This window comes from Pteropus vampyrus, unplaced genomic scaffold, assembly GCF_000151845.1.
Source record: "Pteropus vampyrus isolate Shadow unplaced genomic scaffold, Pvam_2.0 Scaffold134, whole genome shotgun sequence".
NCBI lineage: Eukaryota > Metazoa > Chordata > Mammalia > Chiroptera > Pteropodidae > Pteropus > Pteropus vampyrus.
Genome location: NW_011888915.1, coordinates 614,621 through 639,074, shown reverse-complemented (window position 1 = coordinate 639,074; position 24,454 = coordinate 614,621). Strand labels below are relative to the sequence as shown.

The window sequence follows — 24,454 nt, the reverse complement described above, 5'->3', positions numbered from 1 at the left end:
GAAAGGGAGGGCCACATCGAGTGATCTGGGGGTCCTGTCGGGAAGAGGGTGGATCTGGAGAAGCAGATGTCCAGGGGAAAAGGCACTGGGTAAGACCCTACCCCTGCCTCGACTTCCCAGGGGACAGCCTAGGGGACAGGTGTTAGAGCGAGGTTAGGAAGGAAATTCGGGAGGGGTCCCAGATGAGCGCTTGGGTGGTTTAAAGTGTAAGGTGAAGAGCCAGGGATGGGGACGGCCTGTGTATCCGGGCCCCGGGTAGCAGAGAGATAGCAAACCGTGGGGGGGGAGGTCCTGGCTTTGGGGAGCGGTGCTTGGGGTCCCCTCCCAGTGGGACCAGAGTGGTCCGGAGCTCCACCTCCCGGCCGGGAGGGGGGGCGGGGAGGCGGGCGGGAAGCAGGCAGGCAGGCCAGGAGGGAGGGGGAGGAAGGGGGCGGGCCGGGCTGTGCGCTCCGCTCGCTGCTGGCTCCGCCGCCGCTGCTGCCGCCGCCGCCGCCGCCGCCGCCGCCGCCGCCGCCTCACACACTCGGGGAGCGGGATCGCGGCGCGGACGCGAAGCGGCCGGGGCTGCTGCACCTAGAGCCAGCCGTAGCCGGAGCCTGAACCGCAGTGCCAGCCTGAGACGTGCCGAGTCGCAGCCCGGGCCGGGGCTGGTGGTGGCTCATGGACTGCAGGGCCTGTGGCCGGCGCTGCCCCGAGGCGGGTATGGATACGGCGGCGGTGGAGGCGGGCGGCGTGGCTCCCAGCCGGGAGCGGCCATGGCCGGCGGGAGCTGCGGGAGGGGCGCTCATCCGAGCGAGGCCACTGTCGGCGCTCCGGGGCAGAGGTGGGAGACACTGGGAGCTCGGAGTGGGGATTAAGGCCAGGGCACCCTGGCCTCCAAGGCGGCGAGTAGCCGAGCGAGGAAAGGAGGTGCTGCACCGGACCCCAGCCTCGGCTTCCCGCACCCCTGCGCGCTTGGAGCCGCGGGCATAAGGGGACTCTAGGAGCGCGCAGGATGGAAATGGTTTTGGGGAAGCGCGCAGCCCCCAGTTTTGGGGGAGGAAGCTCCCCGAGGACGTAGCAGCAAGGACCCTCATCCACAAGACACACACACACACTTGTTGGGCGACTAGGTCTGCTCACTCGGATGCTTCCAGCTCCCCGCGGGCACCGGGAGGGCCAGACCACTGACATATGTACACACATGCCTACATCGGTACATATGTGCACACAGACGTACCTTCCGCACACCAGCGCCCACTGGGGCACCGTCACTGGCTCAGAATCCGCTTCAGCGTCTGCATGCTCAGCAGCATAAACACACAACCCATGGCCATAACCAGCAACGTAACACAACCGGGTGTGACTTTCGGACACACAGACAAAATCCTGTGCCCTCCCATAGGAGTATCACGGCCACAGTTCGCCAGATGAATACTCAAAACCTAGCCTCACACACATATATTCCTTTAAGGAACACGCCTTAACATAAATTATGTTACGTACTCCTTGGCTAGAACATAGGTACACATGCATCCCTCGACTGCATCCACAGAAACATAACCCAGTGTCTCAACACAGGCCTTAATGGCACACACCCTAACACAGTAAGTGGCACCTGCAGCAGCGCCTCACGATCACAAGCACAGAATCCATTGCTTCACACGTCTTAACAGTGGGTGTCACACACACCTTACACCAGCAGTGTCACATTACACTTTTCAGCATATACACACAAACACACACTCTGCCCCTCTCCCTCCGAGGCTACATTCCGTCTGGGGAAACCAGAGACGCCTGGCGAGCCCCTAGCGCCCCTTCACCTTAATCACGACATTGTTATTGTAAATATCTGCACAGCGGGAACCCTGGGGGCGGGAGGAACCGGCTTCCCCCGCCGGCGCCTCCCCCACCCCCACTCCGGGGCCGGCCGAGAGGGTATTCCCGGAACGAGCTGGACCTGGCAGGCCGCGCCATCCCGCCTCCCCAGGGCTCTATGGCCCTAGTCCCTTTACAGAGGTGCAAGCCTGGGGCGGTGTTTGCGACCCTCTTCGGACCATTTAGCTGCGTTCTTCGAGCTCCGTGGGTCCCAGCACACCTGTGTCCCTCTCACACTTGGGCGCCCCCTCCACCAAGTCCCGGCTACAGGCTAGAGTTGTGCGCGGGCAAGGCCCTGGGGCCAGAAGGGAGATCGCGGCACCCGCAGAAGCAAAATTGGTAGGTGAGATGGACTCGCACCCCTTCCCCCTAGCTACCCTTGGTAGCCCAGACTTCTGGCCTCAGTTTCCCCAGCAGTGATGGCGACTATTCCTTCTAGCAGGAAATATTCGGGGCGGCCTTGAGGTCTTTGAAGATTGAGCGAGAGGCAAAAAACCCTTTTCCACGGGCCGCGAGAGGGTCGGTTTATGAGAATGTCCCCGCCCGCCGGGGCTCACGGCTTTGTGATTCCGGCGCCAGCTCCCTCCCCGCCCCCTCCCGGCGCCTGCTGCGCGGCTCCGGCGGACGCTGGCTTGCGGGGTACCCTACGCAGGGGCCTGAGATGCGGAGGGGAGATTCCCCTCGTTGGCCCCTGGAGCTAGGGGGTGCAAGGAGCCCGCTGGTCTCCGCGCGTTCTCACCGTGCTAGGCCCCCTCCTAGCCTGGAGCTGCTGGAGGCCCAGCGCAGCCGGTGTGGGGGTGGGGCCGCCGGAGCCCTAGGATGGTGGAGGCACAGTCACCCCCGCCGGTCCCCAACCCTCCTGCGTCCTCTGGGAGGAGATGCCCCAAGCACTGGGTGTGTGCGGGGAGCACCCGCTGGCCACGGCTGTGTAGACAGGGGGCCGCCCTGGCCCGCAGAGTCTTGGACCTTCTGGAAGACGCAGGGAGCCTTTAATACCTGTTCTGGGCCAACTTTCGTTTGCTGCCTGTAAAGAGGCAGGTGTTTGTGACAGTCCAGAGGTCTGGGTGTGTGTGTGAGAAGGGGCGGGGTGTTACTTTCTTGACGTCTTGACATGGGGGTCTGTAAAGATTGAAATCTGTAATTGCAACTAGACCAGGGCATGGGGTGGAATTGACGCAAGAGGGATTAGGACCTCCAGAGAGGACCAGGGACAGTGTGGTAGGGGAGCAGATCTGGTTTCCCTGCTTCCCACACCAGTCCCCAATTCCAAAAGGGACTTTGGCTGGAAAGGGGTGTCATAGTGATCTGGCATCCTCCTGGCAGAGGGGCTGCTGCTGTGGCTACCTCTTCGGGGGAGCTGGACTTGAGAGAGTGAGATAACTGCATGTAAGAGTGGAGTGGAAAAGCCAAGAGAGGGCCTGCAGAGGTGGGGGTGTGGCTGAATGGAAATCAAGGCTGGAGGGTGAGGAGATGGAGGAGGCCCTCTTGTATGGGGGTGAGGGCTGCCCCTACCATGAGCAAGGATAGTCGGTGCTGCAGAAAGAGATTCTTTCAACAATGTATTGAGCACCTACTATCTGCCAGGGCCCATGATGGGTGGCAAGGATGCAGTACAGTAGTAACATACACATGCCATCCTTGCCATCATAGTTCTTCCCAACTGGCAGGGGATTAGTTCATCTATTTATTAAACCAGTGAGCACCTACTGTGTGCCTGATGCTGGCAATAAAATGCTCTATTCAGGGATTGAAAGATATATATATATATATTAAACCCTTTACAATAGAATAGACCTTAATGCATCAGATCTCATTGAATCCTGTCAAATAATTTCGAGAGGCAGGATTTATTATTTCCGTTTCACAATATGGAAATAGGTTCAGAAAGGTGAAGTCACTTGACTAAGGTCACACAGCTAGGAAGTGATATAACAAGGGTTTGAACCCCAACAATCTGACTCAAGAATGCAGGTGCCTGGAAGCCCTGTGGAGGCTAATAGAGGGTTGTGGAAGAGAAGGGAGAGGAGCTGAGGGCTGGCACTTGTTCACTGTGGGAGGCCTCTGAAGAGCTCCACCCCATGCAGCCCTGCTTGCTTACCTTCCTCTCCCAGATATGAGCTTTGTCCCTTTGGTGTTTTGTGCTCACAGTGTCAGTAGCTGTTGTGTAATAGTGCAGGTGTGTGTGTGTGGGAGGGGGTCTAGGGCTGACCTGGTCACTGGGACAGTGATAGCTGCCTCTGCATGTTTCTTCTCGGGCCACACATTTAGCAGGAAGTAGACCCTGGTGCCTGAGGTGGGCTGGAAATGAAGGTTCCAGGTAAACCCTCACCACTGTCCTCCTCCCTCCCTAGATGTTGACACAGATAGTGTTTTCCTTGGCCCTCCCTGGACTCTACCCCCTCACACCTCACTGTGCTTCTTAAGCCTGAGGAAGATGAGTCAGTATCTCTGCTTAGGCTCTGGGTTCTCAGGGTTCTGGGTGCCCATGTCACTGGGCAGAGGTGAGGACACCCTTGCCAGGAAGGCAGCCAGGGCTTGGGGAAGGGCAGATAAGGCACAAACCACCTCAAAGGCTGCCACCTGGAACTAATGACTCCCAATAACCAACCACCAGGACAAAGTTCAGGGATGTGGGAGCAAGGTTGAAGCTGGGCGTCTAACTGCTGTTCTGGCTGCTCTGACTCCCTGCATCCCTAGGGGCCCTGAAACAGCCTGGAGGGCCTGGGGCCTTCAGTCCTTGAACCTTATGCCTTCCCTTTCCCTTGCCCTCCTTGCCTGGCAGGTTTAGCAGCCCAGAGATGGGGGTGGGGGGGCATATTACAAATGTCATATTCTAGCCTCAGTGGGTGATTTCTGTTGCTTTCCTCTCCCCCATCCAGCCTTTCCCCCAGACTCTGGGATGTGAAGAGGAATTCTTTCTCAAATCTTGACTTCCACTTACTACTTCTGTGGCCTAAGACAATTAATTATTCCTTTTGAGCCTCAGTTTTATCTTCTGTACTATGGGGAATGGTGTAATAAAAAATAATACTCATTTCAGAGGGTTGGGAGGATTAGATAACATAATGTATGCAAATATAGTAAAATCTCAGGGAGTGTTAGCTGGGACCTAGCGATGACAGCAATGATGATGGTAAAGGTGATGACGATAGAGTTTACACTTCTCTCTTAACTTCTAGGACTTAGTGTATCTTAAAGTTGTTCCCAGCAGGTCAGGGCCATTGCAACCTGCTGCCTGGGGATTTCTCTGGGTCCACCTTTCAGAATCAGAATTCCTAAGGGTGGGGCCAGACAATCCTCATTTTAAAGGAACACTCCAGGTGCTTCAAGGGCCTAAACCCTCTTCAATTCTTGCCACTACTAAGGATACCCTCCCCCAATCCCATTTCCCCCCCACATTCCTCCTACCTCCCAGGAACTCCCCTCCCCCCATACCTTCCTTGCCTTGGATATTCTTCTGTGGTTCTCTTTCCAACTCAGAAGTTGGTTACCACAGTCCTTTCCTGCCTCCTGTGCTGGCTGGAGGTAAGGAATCTCTTGGGGAGATGGGGGGTGTGGGTCACAAGCATGTTGTGTTTGTGTTGCCTGGGAGGCCTGAGGGGTTAGAGTCCCAGGTTGTGACCCCAAATCAAAGTCAGTCTAACTCTGCCAGGCCACAGACCTCTGATTTGTAGCCAGATTTTGTGAGCATTCATTTTTTTTGGAAAAATTTGCACCATAGTTTTATAAAATTCATAAAGGGGGATGTGACCCAAAAAGCTTAAGAATCCTTGATCTGGAGTGAGTGCGTAGAGGCAAGCAGTCACTGCCATATTTCTCTTTGTCAGGTTAGGGTAATTGCCTGTAACCCTCACCCTGCCAAGAATCATGCATGGAATTGGTGCGTACAGTAATCCCATGTTGTGTGTGGGCTATGAGGTGGGGTCCCAGAAGGGAATGAGGTTCTTTGGAGACAGGTGTGTTTTTGGGTTGGGGCATGATGGTAAGATGAGCTCTGTGCCAGGCCCACGCAGGTAGAGGGGAAGTGGCTGGAGGGTGGATGCAAATGGACTATCAGATAAATTTTTCTTTCTTTAAAGAGATTAAGATTGCAACTGGAAACAAATACACACTAATCTGATAACAGCCTCCAATACTTTGAACACATTCTGAGTGACCAGGGAGGGGCTTGCTGTGTTTTGGGCTGGCTACATGGAGGAAGGGAAGTGTTGAACTCATGTTTAAGGAATCTGTGTGTTCAGTGAGCACTACTGAGAGTCTACTACGGACCTAAACAGAGAGGGATTAAATTGACCCCAGCAGGTTGTCAGTAGAGGAACTGGGCAAGGAGACAAGCAAGGACCACACGGAAAGTGCCAGGGTAGGCTAAGCCTGGGAGCTAAAATAATAAATTATTTTACTGAGTGCCTACTGTATGTGGGAGTCCAGGGTGAGAAGTCTTGAGGATCTAAGAGTAAACAAAGCAGAGACTTTCCTGCTCTCTGCTCAATCTTGTAGGAAAGACAAAATAATTCAAAGATTATTTCCCAAACAACTACATAACTACAACTGGAAGTGCTTTCAGGGGCATTTGTTGAGGACTCGCATTTAGCCCACGTGATTTCAGACTCCCTCAGAAATAGGTAGTATCCCCATTTTACAGATCAGGAAACTGAGGAGACTGAGGCTCTAAATCATTTGCTTCAGCCAGAAAGTGGGCAGCTGGGGCTTGCCTCAGATTGTCTGAGGTCATAATCCCTGTTTTTCTCCATCCTGCTGCCTGACATGTGTCAAATGGGTACAACCAAACAAAATTGAGAAATAGTCATTGAGTTAGAACCAGTTCAGCTCCACGATGGCAATTGCATCTGTCCTGTTTGTTGCTGTGTCCCAGTCCCAGAACAAAGCCTGGCACATTGTAAGTGCCCAATAAATGTTTATTGAATGCATGAATGAGCACCTACAATGTACCCCGCTTTGTGAAAGAACATGGGTGGGGGATGAGTGTAGGGAGCCTGTCTCTTCCTTCAGGATGTTTGGCATCTGCCTGGAGAGGCAGAGAACACAGGAATAGGTGCACGATACTGGAACGGAAGAAGGCAGGCGGGCGGTGTCCCAGGCAGCACAGTGATTCATTGCGGCGGGACTGAGGCAGACAATAAGCGGCTGTGAGTTGGAGCAAAGAGAGGTCACCAGGGGCTGGAGGGGCCTGGGAAGGATTCCAAGGGGACCAGAGCCTGTGTTTAGTAAGATGGGTGTGGTCTGCGACAGAGCCTAGGATGGGATTTCCAGGCGTAGGACAGGTATTCCAGATGCAAATGGGGAGGTGGGAAAAAGAGATGAAACCTCAGCCCTTTGCTGAAAATTCTAGGCCAAAGACTTTGGATTTGAATAAAGGGCTTGGCCATGGTCTTGTTGGAGAGGAGGAGTCAAGACGGGGACAGTATAGGAGCTGGAAGGTCTGGCTTGGGTCTGCAAATGCGCAGCCTCGAAGCTAGGGAGATGGGCAGAAGAAGTGGGTTATCGTGGTGATGGGGTGCAGCTAATGGATGGCTAGAGCATACAGGACTCTAATTGGAAGGATTTGGGGATGGGCAGGGAGAGATGGAACTGGACCCATTAAGAGGAGGAGGAGCCAGATGTGAAATAGGGGCCAGATGTTTGTGGGGCTAGGAATCAAATAGGAGCCAGATGTTCACTGAGAGACTGTGAGCTGGGGGGTAGGGGGGTGGTCAGGGAAAGGCAGGCAGTGTCATTGGTGGCTCTGTCCCAGTCAGACATGCTGGGCTCCCGGGTGCTAAGGACAAGCCAAGGCAGCTCCAGTTCCAATTCCAGGGTTTGTCATTCCTGACCATGGTCCTGACCCCAATCTTGATGTCCGCTCTCTCTTATATACCCTCTTCCGCCCCATGCTGCCCCAGTGGAAGGCAGAGAGGGAGCGGGGAGGAGTCCTGGGAACACACATGTGTTGGGTGGGGAGGTTAGGGAGGACTCCTCAGCCCTAACTTTTTTAGGCCTTAATTGGTATCCAATTCAAGCTGGCCCTTCATGGGGCAGTGGGGGACATTGGGTACTATGAGTGATTTTTGTCAGACGAGGGATTTAAGATGCCATACCTCATACACATACATTGACTTGGCATCGCAGAAGGGAGAGAAACAAGACGTTGTCTCCTCTCCCTCCAGCCAACCTGAGTGGCCCTCAGCGTGAGCGCTAACGATCCAGGGTCTGGGGAATATAAGGTACCATGTCTCTCCTACCACATGTGGGGGGTGCTCGAGGCCTCACCCTGCCACTAGCTAGCTGTCTCTATCTCAGTATCAGGGTAATTACCGTGGGTGACTAAGGCAGGATGCTGGTGAGAAGGAGGTGTTGGGCAAAGCACTGAGCAGAGAGCAGGGAGGGAAGGAGGGAGTGTCAGTGGGTCAGGGCGTTCCATGGGCGGGAGCTGCTCTAGACCTGTTCCAGGTCCTGTACCGGCTCCTCCAGCTGGGGCTGACGTGACTGCTCCACCCAGCTGTGGGTGAGATTCAGGGTTCTGTGGTCCGGAATGAGGGTGCTGTGCTGGGCTGAGCTCTCCTTCTGGGAGAATAGTGTGCAGGTGGGAGAGGGAGAGCAGGAGGCTGGCTCTGGGCAGCCCTCAGGCCAGATTCCTCCTCCTAGCTGACTGCCTGTTTTGCCTCTTCCCCTTGCAGCCTTCCTGATTCTGGAGCCTGCCAGAATGGGGCCCCTGAGGCCCAGCCGAGGCCCTGGGGGGCGACAGTTGTTGCTGCCCCCTGTGCTGCTGACACTGTTACTCCTGCTGGCTCCATCCCCAGGCTGTGCCACTCGGGTGGTGTACAAGGTGCCGGAAGAACAGCCGCCCAACACCCTCATTGGGAGCCTCGCAGCTGACTATGGTTTTCCAGATGTGGGCCACCTGTACAAACTAGAGGTAGGTGCCCCGTACTTGCGGGTAGATGGCAAGACAGGCGATATCTTCACCACCGAGACTTCTATCGACCGCGAGGGACTCCGTGAATGCCAGAATCAGCTCCCCGGTGAGCCCTGCATCCTGGAGTTTGAGGTGTCTATCACGGACCTTGTGCAGAACGGCAGTCCCCGGCTGCTTGAGGGCCAGATAGAGGTACAGGACATCAATGACAACACACCCAACTTCGCCTCACCGGTCATCACGCTGCCCATCCCTGAGAACACCAACATTGGCTCACTCTTCTCCATCCCAGTGGCTTCAGACCGTGATGCTGGCCCCAATGGTGTGGCATCCTATGAGCTGCAGGCCGGGCCTGAGGCCCAGGAGCTATTTGGGCTGCAAGTGGCAGAGGACCAGGATGGGAAACAGCCTCAGCTTATCGTGATGGGCAACCTGGATCGGGAGCGCTGGGACTCCTATGATCTCACCATCAAGGTGCAGGATGGTGGCAGCCCCCCACGTGCCAGCAGTGCCCTTCTGCGCGTCACCGTGCTTGACACCAATGACAACGCCCCCAAGTTCGAGCGGCCCTCTTACGAGGCTGAGCTGTCAGAGAACAGCCCCATCGGCCACTCGGTCATTCAGGTGAGAGGCCCCTTCACCTCACTGTTGGAGTGACCCATCTTTAGAAATGGGAGCCCACCCTAACCTGGTGAGAGTTCCTTTCACTTAGATGGAGAACCACCAGGATACTGGGGTAAGACCCCTTGTGCCCACCCCAGCAGGTGATATTATTTTCCTCTGTCAGGCTACTTCAGTGAGAGTGACATAGCATGTGAACAGTAATCCCCCATCCTTAAGGCAGACTCGAGTTGGAGAAATCTCTGAGAAGTAAAACCCCTCCCAAGTCACTTGATCTCCCCCTACCCCTGTGAGCCAAGCTGGAACAAGGGAATCACCTTCTGTCCAGGTAGAATCTCTCCAAAGATGAGGGTATCTTCCAAACCAGAGGGTCTTTAGCCAGATAAGGTTTTCATGAAGCTAGAGGACAGAGCCTTAGTTTGCCCCCATCCTTGACAGTCAGATGAGATTGTTTTAGACAGGTGAGTCTTCAGAGCTCTGGAAAACTACTCAGATGTCTGTATGCTGGCTTCCTCCAGTAGGTGCTGCGTGGCCATGGGTGTGGGTGCTTAGCACAGTGGGGGGTCGGTTGCCTCTGCTGTTCTCAGCACCCCTCTCCATGGGAACTGCCCCAGGGGCTGGGCAGCTTGATCGGGCCAGGGCCTGGGAGGGAGCAGAGAAAGCGTCCCTGCAGACAGGTGGGCGTATCTCCCGCTGTCATCTCAGCCCTGGCCTCCTGCCAGCCCCAGCTCCTTTCTCTGTCTCCCTGGGCTGAAGCTGTCTATCTTTGATGTGAGGTTGCTGAGGAGGGCTCGGCCTGCCCTGGACACCGTTACCTGTCCTGGGAAAGCCTTCATCCTACGTCCTCAAACTGAAGTGGAGCATGGGGAGGAGTTTCAGCCCTTTCTTTAGAGGCTGGTGGACAGGAAACTATAGAAAAGAAGCTGAGAAAGAAGAGAGAGACAGACAGTCGGGGATGTTGAATAATAATAGCCTAGGTGCCAGGACTGCTCTAAATACATTATGTGTATTATACCATTTCATCCCCACAGTACAAGGTAAGCATTATCCCCATTTTACAGATGGGAAGCTGAGCCCATAGAGATTAGGAAACTTGCCTGATATCATCCAACTATATGTTCAGATCCCACCTTGTCCGTGTCCAGCAGTCTGGCTACAGAGCCTGTGTGCGTGTACCATTTATACCCCTCCCAGTGGTGACGCAGGAGCGTGGGGCAGAGGTGAGGCCAGGGGTACACAGGGCAGCAACAGAGAGTGTAGGAAAGAACTGGCAGTGGAAAGAGGCATAAGGAACCGAGCGTGTATGGGAGAGAAACAGAAGTCAAGAGTCCTAGACAGAGAAAAAGAGAAGGACGATGTCAAGAGAGGCAGATAAAGAGGCTGAGTGACCAATATAGAGACAAGGTGACAGAGGGAACCATAATGAAAAAGTTGGGGACAGACAGACTCAGGGAGTGGCGGGGCAAGGAGAAACTGTTGGCTTTCACAGGGGTGAGAGTTTGGCTCACAGAGGTGAGCAGAGACCTGGGCAGCTGGGAACCCCTGCCCAGCTGTCTTTACTGTCAAAAAAGTCCTGGCAGGAAGGAGAAGAGACTAGCAGTGGCTTGAGGGCCCATTAGGTTTGGTGCCCAGCACTGTGTTAGCTGATTTTCAGAGATGGGCAGATGGATAAATGGATGGATGGATGAACAAAAAGAGAGATCAATGTTATTTATGGAGCATTTGCCACGGGCCGGGCAGCGTTAGGCATTTACATGTATTATTCCATTTAGTCCTCACCACAATGCAATAGGTTCTATTATCCCCACTGTCACTTGGGGAGGTTAAATAATTGGCCCAAGGTCACATATTTAGTTGAGAAGTGGGAGCTGGGATCTGAACCTCAAACCCTTCTGCTCTGCCCCTCAGAACTCTGCCAAGTTATGCCCGTTCAGTCCTCCCCGCTCATCCTCCACCTCAATGCCATTACATTCTGTCGAGCTGTGACGAAACTCTAGCCTTCATGTTTCTCCTTGACCAGTGACACCTCATGGTCATTCCCACCTGGTTCCTATTGCCCCGTTACCACCCATGTTTGTATAGAGTTGGATTGTGTGTGCTTCAGTTGGCGTGGGAGGGCGTGCCCACTGCAAAGGGACAGGCAGCTCATTGTTGGATGCTGGGAGCCCAGCCGCTGCCAGCGGGCTCTGTGGCCTGCACCAACCCCTCCCTCCTGGCCACAGGCTCGGCCAGATTCCTCAAGTCGGTGCCTAGCCAGCACCAGCCCAGCAGGGAGGGGAAGAAGCTGCCGAAACAGGTTTCCCCGGTTTGACAGAGCAGTGGCCTGGCGGGCTCCCTCTGACCCATATCCCTACGTGGCTGCTTTCAAAAGAAATCCCCTCACTTGTAGCCTCCAGGTGGACATGTGGGTCTCCACTCATGTGCAAACACACATGTTCACAAACACATATACCTCCTCCCACGATCACACGTAATCGGTTTCACATACATGTATATGCATGCACACGTTTCATATATATATGTCATGCACACACACCATCTCTATTGCTCACACCTTTCCAGCTCTTCAGAAGGGTTGAAGTCCAGTTTAATTGAGTGAAAGGGCTGTACTAATCGGACGATTGGACCCTCGTCACTATATCTGGGCAGACTAGTGTAGGAATAAGAAGTGGAATTTAATTCTGCCCTCTCCCATCTCTAGTAGTCGCTTGCAGCACTGCTGAGGAGTTGCAGGCTGCATCTGCACTCTTTAGGAAAACAGATCAGTAATATGTGCCACCGTGTCAGGATTGGGAAAAGGGCAGTGCACGTACTGCTTTTGGAAAGGGTGCCACGTTAGATCAGTCGTGTCTGCCATGCTCAGTGGAAAGGCAGCGCATACATCCCTTAATTTGCTATACAAAACTAACCCATCCCTGTTTTCCTCGTTTTTCTTTCCTGCCCCGTAGGTGAAGGCCAATGACTCGGACCAAGGTGCCAATGCAGAGATCGACTATATGTTCCACCAGGCGCCTGAAGTTGTGAGGCGTCTTCTGCGACTGGATAGGAATACTGGACTTATCACTGTGCAGGGCCCCGTGGACCGTGAGGACCTAAGTACCCTGCGCTTCTCAGTGCTTGCCAAGGATCGAGGCACCAACCCCAAGAGTGCCCGTGCTCAGGTGGTGGTGACTGTGAAGGACATGAATGACAATGCCCCCACCATTGAGATCCGGGGCATAGGGCTGGTGACCCATCAAGATGGGATGGCTAACATCTCAGAAGATGTGGCCGAGGAAACAGCTGTGGCCCTGGTGCAGGTATCTGACCGAGATGAAGGAGAGAATGCAGCCGTCACCTGTGTGGTGGCGGGTGATGTGCCCTTCCAGCTACGCCAGGCCAGTGAGACGGGAAGTGACAGCAAGAAGAAGTACTTCCTGCAGACCACCACCCCACTTGACTACGAGAAAGTCAAAGACTACACCATCGAGATTGTGGCCGTGGACTCTGGCAACCCCCCACTCTCTAGCACCAACTCCCTCAAGGTGCAAGTGGTGGATGTCAATGACAATGCACCTGTATTCACCCAGAGTGTCACGGAGGTCACCTTCCCAGAAAACAACAAGCCAGGTGAAGTGGTAGCTGAGGTCACTGCTAGTGATGCCGATTCGGGCTCCAATGCTGAGCTGGTTTACTCTCTCGAGCCTGAGCCGGCTGCCAAGGGCCTCTTCACCATCTCACCTGAGACTGGAGAGATCCGGGTGAAGACATCCCTTGATCGGGAACAGCGGGAAAACTATGAGTTGAAGGTGGTGGCTGCTGACCGGGGCAGCCCTAGCCTCCAGGGCACGGCCACCGTCCTCATCAATGTGTTAGACTGCAATGACAATGACCCCAAGTTTATGCTGAGTGGCTACAACTTCTCAGTAATGGAGAACATGCCAGCACTGAGTCCAGTGGGCATGGTGACAGTCATTGATGGGGACAAAGGGGAGAATGCCCGGGTACAGCTCACAGTGGAGCAGGACAATGGTGATTTTGTTATCCAGAATGGCACAGGCACCATCCTCTCTAGCCTGAGCTTCGATCGGGAGCAGCAAAGCACCTACACTTTCCAGCTGAAGGCGGTGGATGGTGGGGTACCGCCTCGCTCAGCTTATGTTGGCGTCACTATCAATGTGTTGGATGAGAATGACAATGCGCCCTTTATCACTGCCCCTTCCAACACTTCCCACCGGCTGCTGACCCCCCAGACACGTCTTGGTGAGACAGTGAGCCAGGTGACAGCTGAGGACATTGACTCTGGTGTCAATGCTGAGCTGACCTACAGTATCGCTGGTGGCAACCCTTACGGACTCTTCCAGATTGGGTCACATTCAGGTGCCATCACCCTGGAGAAGGAGATTGAGCGACGCCACCATGGGCTGCACCGCCTAGTGGTGAAGGTCAGTGACCGTGGCAAGCCCCCGCGCTATGGCACAGCCTTGGTCCACCTTTATGTCAATGAGACCCTGGCCAACCGCACACTGCTGGAGACCCTGTTGGGCCACAGCCTAGACACACCGCTGGACATCGACATTGCTGGGGATCCGGAATATGAGCGCTCCAAGCAGCGTGGCAACATCCTCTTTGGCGTCGTGGCTGGCGTCGTGGCTGTGGCCTTGCTCATCGCCCTGGCAGTGCTCGTGCGCTACTGCCGGCAACGGGAGGCCAAGAGTGGCTACCAGGCTGGTAAGAAGGAGACCAAGGACCTATACGCCCCCAAGCCCAGCAGCAAAGCCTCCAAGGGAAACAAAAACAAGGGCAAGAAGAGCAAGTCCCCGAAGCCTGTGAAGCCAGTGGAGGACGAGGATGAGGCCGGGCTGCAGAAGTCTCTCAAGTTCAACCTGATGAGTGATGCCCCTGGGGACAGCCCCCGCATCCACTTGCCCCTCAACTACCCGCCAGGCAGCCCTGACTTGGGCCGCCACTACCGCTCTAACTCCCCACTGCCTTCCATCCAGCTGCAGCCCCAGTCACCCTCAGCCTCCAAGAAGCACCAGGTGGTGCAGGACCTGCCGCCTGCAAACACATTCGTGGGCACTGGGGACACCACGTCCACGGGCTCTGAGCAGTACTCTGACTACAGCTACCGCACCAACCCCCCCAAATACCCCAGCAAGCAGGTAGGCCAGCCCTTGCGGCTCAGCACGCCCCGACCCCCACCCCACCCCTACCACGGGGCCATCTGGACTGAGGTGTGGGAGTGACAGTGTGGTCCTGTGTGGGTGCTGGCCCAAGCCAGTGGTGGAATGTGGGACCAAAGATCTGGGGATGCTGGAGCCCTGGTAATGCGCCTCACCCAAGCATGGAGGGTTAGGTCAAGTGAAAATTGAGGGAGGGTGTGATCTCCTCTTCCAGCTCCCTCCCTACTGGGAGAGGCCTGTGACTTGTCAAATCCTGGGACACTAGACCAGCTGCTGGGTCTTACAGGTCGGGGCTGATAGGCAGGTGAGCAGAAGGGTTTGCAGGCAGAAGGGGGAGGGAAGTGGAGATGAAGTCTTTTCCAAACCTGGGTCCCTATATAAGACCAGCTGTGGTGCTCCTCTAGAGGGAAACAGGGAGACCTGGTGGGTGACTGGGTGGGGACTCTGTCAGGGAGGGGCCTCCCCACTTGTGCCTTCTGTGTGTACTGTGTGTCACCCTCTTTTGCACCCCTGGTTCCTGGGGCTGGGCCTCAGTTTCCCGGCCCAAGTCCCAAACGCTAATCTTTGACAATAAAGTTCTCTATTTTTGGAGTTTTGGTTTCTTATTTTCCTGGAACTGAGAGAAGGAGTGAGAGAGACTGGAAACAGCCCTTTTTCCTTACATCCTGACCCGATTTCCCCATCCCTTCTTTCTGCCCCTTCCCAAATCCTCGACCCACCCCTTTACCCCAACCCTATCTTAATTTATCGTCTTCCCATCCACCCCTACGTTCGGATAAAGTGCCCTTCTGAGCAGCCTTCAAGTGGAGGTGTCTGGCAGGATGTCACCTTACCCCATGTTTTTGAGGCCTTCTCCCCAGGAATGACACCCTTCACCAAGAAAGGGCAGGTGGAGGTGTACCCAAGTCCTGCCCTTTCTTCTCTGGCTGGGACTTGACCTTGCCAGTCCGCCCATATTGAGCAGCCTCTGATAGAACGCAGACCAGAGCTCCTGGTGGGGATGGAATGCAGCCTCCCTGCCTCAGGTGAAGGCCAAGAACCTCTTGATTATACCACCTCCTTCCCTCAGGGCAGGATCTTCCCAAGTCCCTTTCCCAGCATCTTCATCCCAATACCACTCAACATCCAGCAATTTGCTGGCCCTGCCCAGTGTGTCCCCACAATCACCATCCTGGACTGCTGGGAGGGAGGGCCCAGGGAGAGGGGAGGGACTCTCCAGATCTTTCAGATTGACCTGCTCTGTATCGCCACTCTTAGGGTGCGCCCGGCCAATGGGCCGAAGCATCCTAGTCCTGCCCCCTCCCTTCCCTTCCTTCAGCTCCTTGCTCTGGCCACCTGGGCTGCTGGCTCTCTCTCTCTCCGTCTCTCACTTCTTGCTCTCTTGGGTCTGCCCTGTCTCTGGCTGTGCCTGAGAAGGAGAGGGCTAAAGTCTGGGTGTGGGCCCTCAGGTCCTGGGTGAGTTTCTGAGGCCAGAGGCAACCTGACTCCATGGCAACCGAGGAGGCCTGAGACACTCCCAAGAGGTCCAAGGCGCCAGCTCTCTGTTCCGATTCCGTCCACAAACTCCCCAATGCGCTGGGGATAGCCCCAAAGTAAAAGCTCCTGGGGGCTTTGGAGGAGTGGGGTGTGGGGAAGTGAAATCTAGTTTCATCGCATTTCTCCCAGACAAATTAGCGTCTCCAGAGTGACCTCCAGCAACTCCTGACCAACCATTCTTTCTCTTGTTCCTAATCTGCTGCCACTAGCTCCTCTATTCCTTCAGCTCCTTCACCTCTCTCTTTCCCAGGGTCTGAGGGGTTATCTCTTACTTGGCTCCAATCCAACCCATGCATGGCGCCACACTGAATACCTTCTCGATACAACTGAACAATGCCATTGTCATCACCAAAACACAAAGGCCGAGTTCCTACTGTGTGCTCAGCAATGGTACTAGACCCTGAGGAAACATTGTCACATGTGTATAAGACATACAAGTGAAAAGATGGGGCAATTGAGATTCTTAAGTTTCGAGTGAGAAGTGCCATAGTAAAATTCTTCCCAGCTCGTCTCACTACTATTACTTCCGTTACTTCTCGCTTCCTTTTTTTTTTTTTTTGAGTTTTTACTAGGTGCAAGCACTTTATGTGAATTAGCTCATTCAATGCTTGTAACTCTTTGTGACATAAGTCATTATAATGCTCATTTCACAGAAGTGAAAACTAGTTAGCGATAAAGTCAGAATTCGAACACAAAGCATTAGGAAATCCGTTATATGAAAAAGGAGTTCCATGATCAAGTTAATTTCGGTAGCAAGAACTACACAATCATATTGGCGGCTCTGTGAAGGCTGCGAGAAAGGGGAAACCTGTTAAACTTTGTGTAACTCTGGGTTTTCCAAATTTATTTGACTATAGTGCCCCTCCCTTTCTTTGAGGAGCACAGTATCGGAAAACGTGAGCAGGACATGGGAGTGGGCTCCTGGAAGGAGGATGTGAAACTTGAGCCAGTTTTTCAGTGATAAGCAGGAGTTGAGAAGGAGGTTCACCCTGTGAGCCAACTTCTGAGGCAGGAGTGAGCATGACCAGGTTGGGGGCAGGGAATGGGCAGAAAGGAAAATATTCTGGCTGGAGCGAAGGGTCTAGGAGAGAGCTGAGAGATGAAACCGGAAGGACTGTAGGTTGTGGAAGACACAGATGTCTTGCCAAAAATTCCTTAAGAGGAAATGGTAGTCCTGGAAAACTCATGAGTTTTGGATGGACTGAGTTTTAGAAAGTTCACTGGAGTGTGTGGTGGACTTAAAAGGGGTAGAGGTAAAGGTACAGGGTTGAAACTCTGTGGTCTGACCTAAGATGGTGGCAATGGGGATGATGTGTGGATGGATTTGGCTGAACTTAGGGAGAAAAGACGCATAGGACTCAAGGAATAATTGGATGTGGGGTAGGGATGGGGAATAGGGATGAGCTACCAGGATTCCCAGGTAGAGAGACATCATCCTTCTGAGTCTGGGTGAGTCTCAGTTAGTTATGAGATCCTTGCCCATGCAGAAGCTGATTGAGAAAAAAAAAAAAGGAATTTGGTTTCAGGAATACTTCTGAAGGGCCAGCAGGGACAGCCAATTAGAAATATTCAGCAAGTATTCTGAACTTCATGACTGGAGCTTAAGAGAGTATTCAGATCTAGGCTTTTTAAGATTTAAAGTATAGGATTAAAGGAAACATTTGGTTTTGAGTATAACCCAACCCTCCATTTTACAAGACTGAAAACTTAGATTACCAGGTGCAGGTTCTGCAGGGAGGGAGGGCTGCTGGCTAAAGTCTTGAAAAGAAATTGGGAAGAGTACCTGACAATCAGACTGCCCTGTGCCTCCCAGACCCCTCCTGGAGCCTGTTCACGCCAACACCAGGTAGATGGTGCTTCTTTATATCCTCTTGGCCCCAAATGTCCGGATCAATTTTGGGGACCTTGTCTGTCATCATTCAGACCCATCAGTGTTTTAGATCACAACATGGATCCCAAGAAGGGTTGCCTGTTCCTGAAGATGGGGTGGGAGCCAGGATGGGAAGGCAGTTCTGGGCTGCCTCGCCATCAGCTCTCTAAAGCTTCTTGTTTTGACATCCTCCCCAACCCCAACTGTCTTGAATGAAATGGAGATTGTGTGAGGTGTCGGGAAGGTGAGTCTACAATCCTGGAACCACTTCTGGCCATTAGATAACCTTCTACCGAGGGTTTTAGAGGAAATACAAAGCACCAAAAATGTCTTAGAGAATTGGTGGGAGCCTGGAGACCCATCAGCAGGGCCCTGGGCCTGGGTTGCTCCCACCCATGCCCTCCAGGGACCCCGGGTCCTAATTTCTGTTTGGCAGGAAAATTGGTGGCGGTCCCAGGTGGGTGTTTGGGTGACTGGCTGGTTGTGCCAAGTGCCAAGCTGAGGTTGCCAGGTTCCCGGGGTGATCATTAACCCGTGGCAGGCAGACAGGGCTGCTGGCTGAGAGCAGACTGTGACCGTTCCATTCCCCCCAGCCCAGCCCCCAGTCCAAGCTTTTAAGTCCTGGTTCCACCAAGCTGGTGGCCCCTTCTAGAAGCTCCTACCTATTTTCTAGAAGGAGTCCATCTGAGGCCAGGCTTCCCGACCCCTGACAGACAGCAGCACCACCACACCCCACCCTGCCCCCAGTGCCTCCCCAGCTCCAGGTCTTCCTGGGCAGTGCCCGCTACAGTTAACACTATTTCCTAATCTGGAGGGCAGGGGAGTATCCATTGCTCTGCTTCCCCACCCCCGAGGTGCCCTGGTTTGTTATCAGGCTCCCTTTCCTTCTCCCCCACCCACCTTTTTCCACTCCCAGGCCTCTCTGGAGGAGAGTGAAGTGGGGACAGGGGGGCTGAGTGGGAGCGGACTCAGCAGAGAGTCCAGAGGCTGCCTACAGCATTACAAAGCAGACATGAGGAACAGGATCAGAAAGAGGTTGGCACCTCATTTGGATGGATGCAATGGGAAGTTACAGAGCAATGAGACAGGTGAGGAGCTGGAGTTTGGGGGGTGCTGTTTGGAAATTAGGGGACTGTTGTATTGGTGAGCTGTTGTAGAATTAGGTGTCTGTACTGCTTTTAGGGAGCTGTTCTAGAAACCGGAGGCTTGCTAGTGTTTAAAGGCTATGCTGGAATTAGGAGACTTGGCTGGTATTGTGCTATTCTGGTGTTGGCTGTTCTGGAATTAAAGTGAGGCTGTGCCAATATCGGGAGGCCGTGCTGTAACAAGAGGTACTTGATTAGGCTTACTGTGGTGGCCTGGGGGCTATAATAACATTGGGGCCTCTGCTCGTTGGGACTTACAGCGTGTGGTCTTGGCTGTACTGGGAGCTGTTTTAGAATTAAGGGGCAGTCCTCTGCTGAGGTCTGCGCCTTCTGGGGACTGTGCTATGCTAGGGGGCTGGGCTTCTTCTTGGTTGCTGCTGAGGGGCTGGAAGCTCGGGGGGTGGGCCTGGCTGAGGCTGGGGCCTGGTGTGGTGGTGGGCCCCGAGAGGCAGGCTGGCTGGCCAGCAGTGACAGTTTCTCTCCCTGCAGTTACCTCACCGCCGCGTCACCTTCTCCGCCACCAGCCAGGCCCAGGAGCTGCAGGACCCATCCCAGCACAGTTACTACGACAGTGGTCTGGAAGAGTCTGAGACGCCGTCCAGCAAGTCATCCTCGGGGCCTCGACTTGGTCCCCTGGCTCTGCCTGAGGATCACTATGAGCGCACCACCCCCGACGGCAGCATAGGAGAGATGGAGCACCCCGAGAACGGTGAGGATCGTCAGCATGGTTGGGACACCCCAGGAATGAATAGAAGCCAGAGAATGGTGATGAGACCTTAGAAATATCCTCCATTTATTGAGCTTATTGTATATTCAGCAGTAATCACCGTGCTGAGTGCTTTCAGGTATATATTCATTTAATCTTCACAACTGCTCTCTGACCTGAGAACTTTATTGTGCCCACTTTACAGTGGAGGAAACAGGCTCAGAGAGGATGAGCCACTTACCCACAATCATACATAGGAAGTGACAGAGCTGGGAAGAATTCAAACCCAGGCTTCTCAGACTCCAAAAGACCTTGCATTCATCACTACATTCTCCTGCGTCCCTGGGGACTGGAACCTGAGAATGATGGCCAGAGGGCTCAGGTAGTGGTGAGGGAAACTTGAGGGGACCTTGAGGCAATGAGGGTCCCATAACAGGGTTGGAGAACCTTGAGAAAAGGGAAGGGACCCTGGATGTTTTGAGGATCTCAGGGCAGGGTACGATGATCCCCTGCGGGGAGGAACGGGAGAGGATTTGGCTGAAGAAATGGAGTGGGGAGGTCTGGGGACGGGAAAGGCTTGTCTGAGAGGGGCTTGGAGGGTGATGGCAGAAGGGAGGTCCTGGCCGGAGCAGAGGTCAATGTGGAGTGTGTGGTGGGCGTGCTGTCAGAAGGTGTATATGTAGTGTGTGTGTGTGCGCGTGTGTGCGTGTGAAGGCATCCGTGGCAGCCTGTGGCAAGAGAGACTGAGTAAACCTCCCCTTGGGATGGAAAGACTCTCCAGCTTGGAGTTGTCCTTGGGTCTCACCCTTTCCCTCTCTAAATGCCCCCAGCCCCCTAAAGAGAGATGAAAAGTTCTACTCCCGCCCCTCAGGCACAGGGCCCTTGTCTGACCTCCCAGGCCCCAGGTCTCAGAGTGTCCTCGCCCCGCCCTGCCCCTCCGTGCTCTATCTCATGCCCATCTCGTCCTTTTTGTGCCCGCGCAGAGCCAGCTGGCAGGAGCAGGCCCTGAGGCGGAGTGCCAGGTATGTGGGAGCTACTCTGGGGTCTGGGATCTGGGGGACTCGGCCCAGCACCCAGCCCCGCCCACCCAATGTCCGTGCTCTGCTCCGTGCCATGGTGGGTCCCCAACTCCACCTGAGCTGAAGGGCCTTGGTGTTTTGAGGCTTAACAACAGAGCTGTCCCTTCCTCACTTTGCACTGGCAGGAGGCCAAGCCAAGGTGGGTGGTGCCAAGGGAGCCCTTGCCCCAGGCAGTGCTGCTCAATCAGTCCCTGATGTGGGGTCACTGCCTAGTGCTGTCCCTGAGCAAGGGCGGGACAGGGTAACAGTGACAGGAAGTGCTTGTGGCCCAGCTGTTCCCATGGAGACTCTGCTGCCCAGCAACCACACCGGTCTACTGCTGATGTCAGGCAGCCAACTCCTTTTCCCGTGGGTGTTTGGGCAGGGAGCCGGGGCAAGGCCAGGGGTGGTGGTTGGCATAGGGGGCCAGAGTGAGGTGACGGGGGGCTGCATGAGTGTACTTGTGGGTGTGTGAGTGTGTGCTTCTATGTGAACTCCTCACACAGAAGCTCGTACCCTCACCCTGGCTTGAAAGCAGAACCTTGCTGTGCTGGGGTGGAGTGCGGTGGGATTCCAGGACAGCTGGGAGCATGGTGAGGCTTGAGGGGTTTCAGAAGGAAGATATGTGCCCACCTTGTCTGAAGACAGAGTTGCCCAGTGTAGATTTGTGCATCTGTGCCTATATCTGAGGGCAGGTGTGTGTATATGTGAGAGAGTGAGAGAGAGAAAGAGACAGAGGCAGAGACAGAGACAGAGAGGGACAAAGAAAGAGAGAGTCCTTAAATGAGATGGGGTAGACTCGCATGTCTAAGCCTGCCTGGAGATAGGCGATGGAGTGTGTAGATGAGTTGTGTGTTTGTGCACCTGTCTGAGGGCAAATTTGGTGTGTGTGTGTGAGCAGAGATAGAGGGTGAGTGAAGATGGAAGGAATGTGTCTATTTAAGGATAGATCGTGTGTGCGTGAGAAAGTGAGTGTGTGGTGGATGATGGGAGTATGTGTGTCTATTCGAGGGTGCGTGTGCCTCTGTGCTCAGTGGGCAGGAATGCGTGTGCACCCCTGTTCTGAGGCACCAGTGGGAGGCCATGGAGTGGAGCTTTGCGAGGCCACTCTGCCTGATGACCGTCCTCCCTCTGTCTTCTGCAGACCTGCGCCCTCTGCCTGATGTTGCCATGACGGGCACATGTACCCGGGAGTGCAGCGAGTTTGGTCACTCCGACACGTGCTGGATGCCTGGCCAGTCGTCCCCCAGCCGCCGGACCAAGAGCAGCGCCCTCAAACTCTCCACCTTCGTGCCTTACCAGGACCGAGGAGGGCAGGAGCCTGCTGGCGTCGGCAGCCCCAGCCCCCCAGAAGACCGGAACACCAAAACGGCCCCTGTGCGCCTCCTGCCCTCCTACAGTGCCTTCTCCCACAGTAGCCATGATTCCTGCAAGGACTCGGCCACCTTGGAGGAAATCCCCCTGACCCAGACCTCGGACTTCCCACCCGCAGCCACACCGGCATCTGCCCAGACGGCCAAGCGCGAGATCTACCTGTGAGCCCCCTTCTGGCTGGCGGCCACCCCCTCGCCCAGCTGCCGGCCAGCTCCCACGTGGGTCCATTCCAGGGCCCCCACTCCTGACCCCTCCAGCGTGGACTTCTTGGCCAGAGCCCTGAGTGGGGGCGAGTACTGGCCTCATGACCACGCTGGCCCTTCTCCCGTGCAGGGTCCAGGTCCTCTCCCCTCACTTCAGCCCCCAGGGAGCCCCTTCTTCCCCTTTCTGGGGCTCCCTCAGCCAGTGCCCAAGAGGGCTCTTCTACAGTGACTGGCTCCTGTCCTTCGACTTCCAGGGAGCACTCCCTCACTTTGGGCAGATGGGGGAGTCAAGGGTGGGCAGCACACTTTTAGCTCATTGTTTCCCCGCATGGCCGACCGGAGGCGGGTAGGAGGCCCCATTCCAGCACTGAGGCAGGGCTAAGCTCGGGAGCGCCTCTCCCTGGGAACTCCCAGAGGAAACTCTTGACCACCGGGGGCTCCCCGAAGGGCTTTTGTTACCAAAGGTGGGGTGAGGATGGGGGTGAGAGTGGGGCGGAGGCCTTGTTTTCTCTTCCTGCTCCTGGGCTGGCCCACCTGCCCACCACATGCCCATGCCTGTCCCATCTGGTCCCCCCTTCCCTGCTGGTCATGCAGTGTCTGTATATAAGGACCTTGGAATGATGTCCCCATTTCTGCCTGATTTGCAACTTTTCTTGTTGATATTGTGTTGTCTTGGGGGACCCCTCTTGGGGGGACCTGCCCTGTGCCCCCTTCTCCCTGTCGCAGTGCCCTCCACCCCAGGCCTCTATTGTTCCATGTTGTAAATACCCCTGGGGCCGTGGTGGGATGGGGGTGCAGGCCAGGGAACCAGTGGGTGGGTGGGGGTGGGGTTGGGGGTAACATTCGCCTATCAGCAGAGCTGGGCTTTTATTTAATTTTTTTTAAAAATACAAATCTCTATTTTTTTGGAACTGTTGCGCTGTGCCCTGGGGGGGGATCCCGCTCAGGCTGGCCCCCCACATCCAGATGAGCATCATATAGGGGCCCTGAGGCTGTGGGGGGCAGCTAGACAGGGGTGGAATGACTGTGCCTCTGGCCTGGTTGGGTGAGTTGGGAGCAGGAAGGTTTGCTCAGGGGTGGCTGATTGCTGCCCCCAATAAGGGGGACCTGCACCCTGCTTCCTCTCTGCCCCCTACCCCCCAGCCCCTGCCATGACTGACCCTTCAGCCTGTAAAACCACCATTGCCTTGATCTCAGGGGGTGGGAAGGGCTGCCTCAGGGCACTCTGGGCTCCTGGCCCCCTTCTCCAGTTGGGCTTCCCTTTGCCAGGGTCAGAGGTCCCATGGGGGAGCAGGTGGGCAGTGGGGGGCAGAGAAGCCCAGTCAGCCATGATGAGGTGGGATTCCTTTCTTCACCTCGGGGGGCCAGGGTGTGAGGGGCATCCTGTAGAGCCCCCATCTCCCACTGTGGCCATCTCAAAGTCTCAGTCCCTCTTCCTTCCAGAAACCCCCACTGCCTTGGCCCATACCTCTCCAGCTCCCCAGGGGCCCAGGCTGGGAGGCTGGAGACTCAGGGTATGGCCCTTGCTTGACTTAGTCAAAGCTTGGGGGATGGCCCAAGGGTGGGCGGGGTGAGTACAGGCTGCTGGGTTGTCTGGTGCCTTTGGGAGCTGTGTTGCTGGGGTCTTGACTCCTGTAACCCCAGAGACCCCACCTCTACCCCGGAAAAGCCAGGGGGCTGAAGAGTCACCCTATTCTCTGCTCCTCGCCCCTAACTTGGCTTGGAGTAACAGTGCTGGGAAGGAGAACATTGTTAGGCTGATAGCCCCAGCATCCACAGCCCTTCTATGGAGGGCAGGGGGTAGAGTGGGCTGGGGTGGCAGCAGCCAGGTCCAGGGGTTGGCCAAAGGCTCCTTTCCCTGGGGGAGGCCCAGGAATTGGGCTGGGGCTTGTCGAAGAGACAGCCCTTTCCCCCTGCACAAACGGGGCAGGTGCAATAGTGGCGGAGCTGGTAACATGGGGTGCTCAGCTGGTGGGGCAGTGGCCTCAAGGGCTGTCCTGGGAGGT

General features: G+C 55.1%; 1 protein-coding gene across 4 annotated transcripts; it reads left to right on the top strand.

Annotated features, from left to right (window-relative positions):
* PCDH1 (protocadherin 1) lies at positions 1 to 23,654 on the top strand. Of its 4 annotated transcripts, XM_023534933.1 has the most exons (6): positions 511 to 700; positions 8,532 to 9,394; positions 12,340 to 14,535; positions 19,597 to 19,816; positions 20,797 to 20,835; positions 22,016 to 22,049. In XM_023534933.1, the coding sequence occupies exons 1-5, from the start codon at positions 661 to 663 to the stop codon at positions 20,820 to 20,822; spliced, it is 3,345 nt and encodes a 1,114-aa protein (XP_023390701.1). In that variant the 5' UTR covers positions 511 to 660; the 3' UTR covers positions 20,823 to 20,835; positions 22,016 to 22,049. The 4 variants fall into 4 exon arrangements, with proteins under 4 accessions (XP_023390699.1, XP_023390701.1, XP_011365733.1 ...); XM_023534931.1 differs by lacking the exons at positions 511 to 700; positions 20,797 to 20,835 and adding an exon at positions 1 to 89 and having other exon boundaries at positions 22,016 to 23,654; XM_011367431.2 differs by lacking the exon at positions 20,797 to 20,835 and having other exon boundaries at positions 22,016 to 23,338.
* The last annotated feature ends 800 nt before the right edge of the window (positions 23,655 to 24,454 follow it).